The following is an 11006-nucleotide window of genomic DNA, read 5'->3' on the forward strand; positions in this document are numbered from 1 at the left end:
AATCTTGAGGTTCTTCAATGCTGCGATTTCTGCTATCAATGGTGCCCGTGCAGCAGCGTTTGCTGCTTGGCCAGCTGCTTCAGGATCCTGATCCACCATGTCCTCGTAAATTAAAAAGAGAAAAAAGGAAAGGCAAATAAATTGTAGACTTGTGCTTAATTATGACGAGATCACGTCGGGGTCACCACTTTGGTGTGTTGTACCAATGAAACACAAGATGTAATAGATTACAAATTAAAATATTTATTTTTCGGAATATAACAAAAACTGAACCACTCTGGACATCGAAGTTTTTATTGAATGTCTATAATTATAAAATCGGCAGCTGCAGTCTGAGACAAAATCGTTGGTCACAATATTTGAATTTTGCTTTCAACCGATTGCAGAGCCTCCTGTGAGTGAGCGGTGACTTTGAGTTTAGTCATCAGAGTTGTCACATAGATGTCAGGACCGCCACATCTTCAACAAAATATCTGAACACACCCTCTTTGACGTTTCGCATTTCCCTCTTTTTCAATTTCCTAATGACAGATTTGTTTGTGATTTTCCGTTTGTCCACATTTTTGTGTTGACTACTTTTTTAAATCGGGAGAATATTTCACATAATTTTGTGATTTTTAACACAATATCCAAATTAAAATAAACATAAAATGGAGGAAGAACAAATTGCAGTATTCGTAAGTTATTTTTCTTCACAAAAAGATCCTCCCCATTAATGCTAATCATTAATTTTAGGGTATAATTGATCCACTCAGCACCCGAAACAACACTTCCATAACCGGCAAATTTGTAAATGGGAGCAAAATTTCACTCACAGCTTACAAGCATATTACAAGGTAATTCATATTATAATTTACATCTTGCAATCAAAATAAAATATCGATTTATTTATTAAAAAAGTACAACGCAAGATCGACCAACAGAATATGCCAACAAAGATGAAGTAAACATCTTTCATCTACAACCGGAGTTCCTTTTCGATGAACCAATTTTAAGAAGCCTTCTCGCTGAGGCAAATAATACGTTTGTTACTCTTCAAGATCTAAAAAAGACAGGAAATAAAAGTGGGTATTTGAAAATTTCACGAACATATCGCAGTATTATACGTGCTTGTCTGGAGAAACTGCAAGAAGTTGACTCTTCCCAATTGGAACAAAGCGAAGAGAGTTCAAAGTATGTGAAATTGACTTTTACGTTTTTATTGATTTAATCTACTTTATGAATTTAATTTTCAGATATCAAAACTATATAACGATATTCTACTCCATCGAATGTGTATGGCATCTATGTGAGATATTTTTCATCAATCCGTCACCATCGAATGTAGTGGTACCACAGCTACTGGATTGGATTAGATTTCATTTTCCCGCCGTTGAGAGAATGGCTACAGATCTTCTTTTGTTAGGAAGAGACGCTGGCGATGACGAAGATTATTGGCCGACAGTCAAGGGGTTAATTTTGCAAGGACAGGTCGATGTTGCGAGAGCTATTCTACAGCTGCATCCTCTGTCAGAAAATAGCGCTTTCAAAATGACTGAACAGATCTTGAGAACGATGCCTTCTGCTAGTGTAAGTTGTTTTTAATTATATATATATATATGTGATTTAAATTCTCCGTAAATAAGCAAATCATTCACTACTGCTTATTTTATCGAATCCCTAATTTAGACAGAGAATCAACTTCTCGTGAATTTGATGCTTTGTCTAATTCCATCCAAAGAATTGTTTCGTCCTATCGTTGCACAATTCGTCATGGCTTCAACATTCATACCAAAGCACACCCGAAGGAGTGTGTGCAGAAATCTTCACTGAGTTGAACCACCTAACTCAGCTGGTTAACGAGCCCACCTGAATATAGTACGTTGAAGGTCGAGCAGAAAACACTCTTGACTTGTTTCTTACCTCTGACCCTGATAAGTACACTATTAGTGTTCTATCTCCTCTAGTCTAATGTTATCGTTGTGTTATATCAGCAAATTTCTCGTGTCAAAACTGTTCAGTTAAAGAAAGAGCTCCTAAGAGAACCGTTTGGCAATACGAGAAAGCCAACTGGGACGGTCTCAATAATTACTTCAGGATCTTTAACTGGTCACTATGCATCTTCAATAGTGACGTTGACGCCAGCGCTGATATGATCACAAGTTTAATTCTCCTGGGAATGAGAACTTTTATACCTAACAGGGTTAAAAGGATCAGACCTAAGGAAAACGCATGGTTTGATGCGAGCTGTAAAGAGGTGATTAGGGTCAAAGACCCTACCCACCATACTGAGGAAAAGTGGAAAAAGTTCAAACAAGCCAGAAAGGCCTGCAACGTCCATATTTGACGGACCAAATTTTTACATGACCAAAAATTACGTCAAAAAATACTGCAATGTCCCAAAGGCAGTAAAAATTGTTGGTCATTTGTAAAAAACATGAGGAATTCTTACTCTTCAACGGTTCCTACGCTCGTTGTCAATGACACTCCTTTTGTTAGCTCTTTGCTAGGCAGTTCGCCGCCAATTCTAAGCTGCCAGTGAGTGTTATGACTCCGCCTGTACTTGAGCGAGTTAGTGATTCTATAGGACAAATCTTTTTTCGCACCCGTACTGTGGCAAGAGTCCTTAGAGATCTAAATACACATTAATCCGCTGGTCCGGATGGTATCCCCGCTATTGTTCTGAAGAGGTGTTCTTCAACCCTCGCAAAACCACTGCGTATGCTTTTTCATCTGTCCTACTCCTCAGGTCTCGTTTTGAGCGGATGGAAAACCGCATTTATCCAGCCTATTCCCAAAGAGACGAATCTTCAACACCTTCTAATTACCGACCGATTGCACTTAGGTTCCTTCTTACCAAGGTCATGGAAACGCTAATTAATTATCAGCTCAAGAAATATCCCGAAGATCGAAAGCTTCTTAATGACCGATAATACGGCTTTCATAGCAAGGTCCACTGGTGATCTCATGGTTCATCTCACCGAACAGTGAGCAAATCTTTACATCGCTTTGGAGAAAGTTAGATTATTGCACTTGATGTTTCAAAAGCAATTGATAGGGTTTGGCATCAGGCTCTCTTATCGAAAATGCGTGCTTTCGGTTTGCATGAATCCCTGCTTCATTGGATTAGTAATTACCTTTCGGATCGTTCAATACAAGTAGTACTGGATGGATTCAAGTCTGAAAACCATAAAATAAATGATGGTGTGCCCCAGGGCTCTGCTCTATCTCCAACACTTTCTAATTTTTATGATGTCGTAAAAAATGCCGCAAGGTGTTTGAGTTTCCTTAGGCGACGCAAGAAGTATTTCAACCCTTCTGATATTGTTATCTACAAGACTTACATACGTCCAAAGCTTGAGTATAACTCCCATCTCTGGGCTGGTACTCTTGCAACTTACTTAAGCCTCTTGGATAGTATTAAACGTAAAGCATTTAAATTGATAGATGATAATATCATCATAAGTTCATTTACTTCGCTTGAACATCGTCGTAAGGTCTCTTGTCTCAACCTTTTTTACCGTTATTTTAACGGCTTATGCTCTAGTGAAATAGCCAGTTGCATTCCTCCCCTTAAACAGTTCAACCGTTATACTCGCGCTTCCAGGAATGCTCATCAGTACACCCTCGAGCCCAACTTCGGTCGTACTGTCAAAAACAGAGATTCGTTCTTTAGCCGTACTACGAGAATGTGGAATGCCTTACCACACTGTGCCTCTGCATAATAAGGGTAGTAATATCCCCTTGAGTGTGTGCTTATTATAAAAAAAAAACGTTTACGAATACATTTTTAATTAAGATTTTATTTAATAATATTTACTTGCATACAGAAATTAAATTTTATTCCTAAAACAAGGTAACAGATAAAAAGACATGTTTTTAAGAAAATTCCTGCATTTTTAAGTCATAATAATTTGTACACTTATTTCCAAAAGCTCTATGGAGGATTCTCTATACAAAAGTTCCGTGCCCAATGGCAATATTGGCAAGTAGACACAGAAAGGAAGCTTGCAGCGGATATAGTGTCTATTGAACCTAATCTAGAGGTCATCATTAAAGTAAGCGTTGCTATTTTTAATAAATTGGTTAAATATTTAAACTTCCCGAACAAAAATTTCAGTTAGTCACTGGCGATACAAAAACATGGAACGAACAAATTAAAGAATCAAACTATTGGTATGAATTTTTACCTGGATATCTTTTTTATACAGAACCAGCTTGTAAACACTTCGAGTTGGCTACATTAGCTAATTCATGGCTTAATCGATGGATAACTAACAAAGGAAAGTCGTATAGTGGTTCTTTGAAGTATTTGGACAAGGTTATTTTAAATTTGATGGAAAACGATCTCTATAAAGTTATTCATGCGATCCAATTAATGTGTGATAACCAATGGTTTGTTACACATTTAACCGATTTGTTGTATCATTGTGAGAAACTTCAGACAATTGGTGACCAAAAATCTGGGTGAGTAGAACCACAATTTAATTTTGTTTTATATGAAGCAAAAACCGTATTTTGGAAAAAGAATGATAAGTGATAAAAAAGATATAAATACTTTTAATTATGTATTCCATTCAAAAACAAAAAATACACCCTTCGATTTTATTTATTTTTGTAAATTGAAATACGTTTCTCTTAAAATTCGTAAAACTATGTCTTAATCTATCTTAGATCCTTAAACCTTTTTCAATAGAGCCAATACTTTACTGAAAACTCTACTTTTTTTACTGGTTGTTAAGCAATGTTTATTAGAGAGGATGAGTGGGAGATTCCAAAGCTGATAATTTTTGTTCTGTGTTAATTTACAGCGACCCAGTTTCTGCTTCTCTCTCCACCCTTGTTGAAATTCCATTTTCCTTTAAGGTAACATCGTTTGCGAAGTCTGGATGTTTCAGGTACGTTTTCAGCTTACAAATTATTCCTTCGTTGTTTTCTTTCAAGGATGCCCGTATCACATCACTGATCACTAATAAGAACAAAATTGGTCGCAGTATGCAACCCTATCGGATTCCATTTAAGGCTTCAAATCTTCCTCCGTATAAGACTCGACATTGGACCCTTCATTAGTCGCCTTTATAAAAACGATAAGATCCATGCGGGATAATCTCCAGTGCGAAATCTTGCTTGTTCAGTGTCAAGTATTGCTTCGAGAAGTTCTCTTATGCGTTCTGAAACAACCTTCGGTACTGTTTTGGCGACTGCAGGCAATACACAAATGCTCCTCCTGTTTTTGCATTTAATCAGGTCTGCCTTTTTTGGGAGCTTGACAATCATTCTCTTTATCCACTCTTCGTTGAAGCGTTCAGAGGTAATTCACTCGATGAACTTGGCGCTGCTTGCAACAGCTCTGAGGGAAAGCCATCTTGCCCTACCACTTTGTTGTTCTCCAGTGCTTTGATCGCGGAACATATATCTTTCTTACTGCTCCTCATCCGAAATTAGCAAATACACATCTACATATATCTTTCACCCGGTGTTGGTTTGAGTTCTTAACCCGAGCGACCTCTTTTGTTGTTCATTTCCGGCTTCTTCTGCTTCTTGAGCCAAATAGTTGGTGTGATTGCCCCTATCACGTCTACTGCTACGTTGACCCTCTTCCATCTTCATGCGGGATGAGGATTCTAGCTCGATTTTTTCTCCAACTAAAGCAGCTCATCCTCCTATCATGGCACCTAAAGTTTTTTAAAGGGTACTGTCTCATGCTCCAAGAGTAATTAAAAGTGCTTTCTCAAATTAGTCGTTCCGATTCGGCATAAAAACTGTGATTAATGAAATGACTCACAGAGAGGAATGGTTGAGATTTTTAAGTCACAAGGCTCTAGTTCTCTACGGACTGTTGCACCACCTAATTTATTTATGTTTGACGTTTACCTTTGCCCAAGCCTCCTGTAAGAGCCAGTTGTTGATTCTTCCTTGCAATCGACCGACTATTATTTCAGCTCTTGATATGAAAACGTTTATAGAATTTCTCTTAAGAAGCTCAAATTCTGCATTTCAAAACACAAACACCTGTTTTTTTAACATTTATGATCTAACATTTTTTATTAAAATCTTGTCTTTGTCAGAAATGGTTTATGTTTCCAAAAGACTATAACTTTTAGCTTTCGTCTTGTTAAACAAAACTGCAACAAATTATTAAATTGTATCTTTCTTATTTACATTCAGTGATTGTTTAAAACTGAGAGATTCTCTATTGTTTGAGTTTGGTTCAAGCCTAATGTCTAGAAGCCCACTTTGGCAACTCGGATTAGATTATTTGGAACACTGCTCGTATGAAGGTAAGTTAAAGTAATCCCCTAAAGTCATTTTAACTTAAAGTTAATATGTATATTGTTTTTAAACATAAATATAAATAAAAAAATCTATTCTAGGTCGAAACGCAATGGAAATTTTGTTAACTAAAATTCCTATCCGCACTGAAAAACAGGCTTTAAAAATAATTGGTATATGTCGTCAGAAAGGACTTCATTTAGCTGGTAAGTTAATAATATAATTTAAGTTGGGATTGAAAGTTTTACTTCTATTGAAGGAGTAATTTTAAATGTGCGTTTTATTATTCCTCGTAAGCGTTTTTGTTTTTAATTTTTAAGACTAAGATTATTGTTAATATTACTGTGTATCAACATTCTGATCTGTGCAAAACGGGTAGACAAAACGGCCAGAACGTACCATATTTGGTAATTCTACACTTAAGGAATAGCAAAACCTTCAGAAAAATTGGAGAATTAAAAAATCTCAGTTATTACATTATAAAATGTTACAAGAAAGCAGGAGCAGGTGAAAATAAGACGTAAAAACGTCTTGATTTTTTGCCTAAACATCCTAAAGAGGTCAAAATTTATCGTGTTCGAAAACAATGCGGATAATTTTACGGAACTATCAATCTCATGGACGAATTTCCAGGAAGAAACCGCTTATTAGCAAAGCAAACAAAATTAAGAGTTTCATTTGCAAAACAAAATCGGTAAAGACGAACGCAAATATAATCTTATTGGCTCGGATGGTAAAGTCAATGTTTGTCGTAAGCTCAACGAAAAGCTAAAAGCAACTAAATTGAAGACAATTAAGCACGTCAATGGTGTGACTCGGTCATGGTTTGGGTATTTATGACTGCATCGGGAGTAGGAAACCTACATACATACCTACCTACGAGTACAAGGAATAATGGACCAGCATATTTACTTGGAAATCCTCAAAATATATTTACATGCTAGTACCGACAGATTTGGGATAAGAGATAATTTAAAATTGTATCAAGACAACGTTCCCAAAAACAGAACTTACAAAGAGTGTTCCTGGTTTTAATACAAATGTACAAATGTGACTCCACCATAACCGCCAGATATAAATTGGATCAATTATTTGTCGACTCACTTGAAAGTCCGTGTAAGATTGCAACAAATTTCCTACCGAACCGATCTAAAATAAGTGTTAGCGGAAGAATTTCAACATGCCTACATTAAATACAAAACCGTTGAAACAGCATTGCACGTTCTTGTATTGAGGGAGCCTTCAATAACGTGAAGAACGAAACAGTGAAGCAAGCGTTGGACGACCACAAAGTCGAAAAGGCAATAACACAGTGGATAATGTGTATGCTCATAAAGAGACAAATTAAATCTGAGCTAGCGGAAGAAAGGATGAGAGTAACCAATTGCAGGGGCACCCCTCAGTGTGGAGTTCTCTCACCGCTACTTTGGGTTCTTGTCATGAACGGTATACTCTCTAAATTGAAATCAAGTGGAGTAAGGATAATAACCTACGCTAATGATCTTGCATTACTAGCGACTGGCAAGTTCCTACCCTCTATCAGTGAACAAACCGAATACGCTCTCTCGTTGGTAAGCAAATGGACTAGGAACTATGGGCTGACAGTCAATCCAGCTAAAACACAACTAGTGCTATTTACTAACAAGCGCAAAATACCTGATTTTAAAATACCTTTAATTGAAGGCTGCCCTCTTAAAATCTCTGATCACGCAAAGTATCTCGGTGTGATTTTAGATAAAAAACTAGACTGGGGCCTGAACACCAAAGGCATCGATTGCCTTTTACTCCTGCAATAGAATTTTCGGGAAAACCTGGGGACCAAACCCTAAAATTATCAGATGGATGTATCCGGCAATAATTAGACAAATACTAACCTATGGTAATTTGGTATGGTGGAAAGCTTCAGAAAAGAGCACGAACCTGAAAACTTTGACAAAAGTTCAAAGACTTGTATGCACTGGCATTACGGGAGCAATGAGATCCACTCCAACTGTGGGACTGGAAGTTATACTCAATGTAATTCCCCTAGAACTCCTTGTTCAAGAATCTGCGGTCAAAAGTGCCCTTAGACTTAGTCAAACTAAAGTCTGGATAAACAGTTCCATAGGACATGGATCCTTCATAAAGTTATGGGTCATAGACTATAAAATCCCGCACTTACATACCATACTCCAGTGAGTCGTCAATAGCTATCTATACTGATGGCTCTAAAATGGGCACTGGTGTAGGGGCAGGCTTCCATTCTGAATCTCTCAAGTTAACCGCCTCGCTTTGGCTTCCAAACTACAGTAGCGTCTTCCAAGCGGAGGTCCTGGCAGTGACAACAGCTGCTAAAAAGGTATCAATGATGACGATACCACGAGCTGATATCACCTTTTACATTGATAGCCAAGCGGCAATAAAAGCGATTACTGCAACTGAGGTAAAATCAAATCTTGTTTCATGCTGCCGAGAAGAGTTTAAGGTTCTTGGCGCACAGCACAACCTTAGCCTCTGCTGGGTCCCAGGCCACAGCGATATACTAGGTAACGAGGAAGCCGATGAAAGGTGGAACCTTCTTGACCCCTGCGGCACTATAAGAAAGATCTGGCCCTGTTTTAACAAACAAAGAACGGAAAGAATTATGCAGCTACACAAGGGATCACTTCGATCACTTGTAGGCATAATCACCGGACATAATATGTTAGGTTATCATATGAAAAAGATGAAAATTAGTTCAGATGATTTATGCAGAGGATGCGGTGGCGAGGAGGCGCATGAAGACACTCCGCACTTTCTGTGTCACTGTCCCGCACTTTCCCATCAAAGAAAGAAACTGCTTGGCACCTATTCGTATTAAGTATTCGTCAAACATAACTGTAAATTTGTATGCATCTAAAAGATTTATTATCTTATTGCAATTAGTAAATTTAATAAATAAATACAAATACAAACTCTATACATTAAGGAAACAAACATATACAATTGTTAAGCTAAAACAAAAACAACCTTGAAACGTATGGACTACCATTAACTTTTGTATAGTCTCCTCGTTCTTGCCTCTGGAATTCCTTTTAATTTCAACCAATAGATATTCCATTATTTTAAAAAGTAAATAACTTAAATGGGCCTTTTTACATTTTTTTCATAGAAAAGGAAATCTGTAAGGTTCAGTCAAAAAAATCGTTCGACGATGGAAGATACGGCAATGCTTTAGAGTGGGCTATTCGAGCAAAAGATGCCATTTTTGTAACATCTATTGCCGATTTCTTTTTAAATGTAAGTTCTTCTTTTTATCTTAAAATTTTCACTGGCTAATTTCTGTATGTAACATCATTTTATCAGCACTACTCTAAACATGGTGACATGATCTGTCCAGATGTAATCGCTAACATTGGAGCTAAAATGTTCATTTCCCCACGATTGGTTTTCCTGGTAAAATATTTTGATTTTTATCAATTTTATCGACGCAAGGATTTTTTACCTGCTGCTGAATTGCTTGTTAATCTGTTGGACTCAAAAATAACACCGGAATAGTAAGCAAACTGATTTCGTATAGGATTTGATAAGTAAATATGTCTCTTTGTTTTCAGTTTCTGGCCGTCATTGCTTATTGATACAATTCCTTTGCTAGAATCAAAAGATCCTAAAATTCTAGCAAAAGAAACCTGTGCGATTCTTAATCACTTAGAATCCCAATTGGTTCCTTTGATTGAGAAAAAGAAGAAAATTATAGAAAAGAATCCCAACGTAAGTTATATAAGATACATGAGATGAGATTTAAAAAAATTGTTAATTAATGTTTTTTTTTTTTAATATATTTAAGGCGACAATTGACATTTTAAAGGATTATCGTATCGAAAATATTGAAGAGATAATAAATTTACTGCGGCTAGCTTGTGCAAGAAATTTAAGCAGAGCAATTATTATTGAAAATACTGTTATAGCTTAGTTTACTATTATTATTTTTTATTTTTATTTAAAAACAATTTTTATAAAGATTTGTAAACTTATACATTTGAAAAAAAAACATTATTAATAAATCGGTTATTATGAGACCCTTTGAACTGCTGTTTTCTATTCAAATTAAGTAAATAAATAAATTTTAACATGTCTAGAAAAAAATGGAAATGGAAAAGCTGCTGAAGCGGAGAATTCTGAAAAATTCAAGAAGGCGAACGTCAAGAGTAGGCCCTGTCCGCTCTTTTCCAATAGTCCATGGATCCTAAACCATGACCTGCGAAGATAATCAAAGTTTTGAGTAGCTCCGAGAGTTCATCCGCGGAACTGTGGCTCCTTGTCCGAACGCCGATCTCCGTCTTATGGAGAAAAAAGGAGACCAGTAGCCTAAACCGGCCAACACGAAAAAATCCTGACTAAAGCGCCCACCCTGCCAAAAGTCCAGCTAGATAGATACACGCTTTCACCAAATACCGATCTACTGAGTCAAAAAAAGGAAGTGATCAGTTTGGAAAACACGAAAGAAGGCACATATTTGGGCTTGGGATTGACACAGAAATTAATATCTCTTCAAGCAGATTTTCAAGCCCGCTGTATTTTAGAATTTTTAGCAGGCCAAAGAAAGCAGGTTAGTGAGGTGGTTATTAAATCTGATTGGGCGACTTTCCATTACCGCAGCACGAATTTCCTTCGTTTTAAATATTGAGGCGAGGAAACAACTTTCAGTCATAGAACAAAATATTTTCTTTTTCGGACTTAACCCTACTTTTTTTGTATTGCATTTTTGAGCCTAAAACAAGCTTTTTTAATTGATA

The 11006-nt window shown here is 36.7% G+C and overlaps 1 protein-coding gene across 1 annotated transcript; it reads left to right on the forward strand.

The window, feature by feature from the left end:
• Positions 1-540: 540 nt before the first annotated feature.
• LOC129952305 (nuclear pore complex protein Nup75) lies at positions 541-10298 on the forward strand. Its single transcript, XM_056064824.1, has 12 exons — positions 541-677; positions 736-836; positions 901-1173; positions 1236-1569; positions 3915-4037; positions 4100-4446; positions 6148-6260; positions 6354-6458; positions 9383-9510; positions 9577-9767; positions 9825-9981; positions 10058-10298. The coding sequence occupies exons 1-12, from the start codon at positions 651-653 to the stop codon at positions 10181-10183; spliced, it is 2025 nt and encodes a 674-aa protein (XP_055920799.1). The 5' UTR covers positions 541-650; the 3' UTR covers positions 10184-10298.
• The last annotated feature ends 708 nt before the right edge of the window (positions 10299-11006 follow it).

The sequence above is a fragment of the Eupeodes corollae genome, chromosome 3 (assembly GCF_945859685.1).
Source record: "Eupeodes corollae chromosome 3, idEupCoro1.1, whole genome shotgun sequence".
Classification (NCBI taxonomy): Eukaryota; Metazoa; Arthropoda; class Insecta; order Diptera; family Syrphidae; genus Eupeodes; species Eupeodes corollae.

Coding starts and splice junctions, on each gene's coding strand:
- LOC129952305 (XM_056064824.1), top strand. CDS start 651: ATGGAGGAAGAACAAATTGCAGTATTC. Junction 678..735: donor AAGAACAAATTGCAGTATTC/GTAAGTTATTTT, acceptor CATTAATTTTAG/GGTATAATTGATCCACTCAG. Junction 4,038..4,099: donor ATCTAGAGGTCATCATTAAA/GTAAGCGTTGCT, acceptor CAAAAATTTCAG/TTAGTCACTGGCGATACAAA.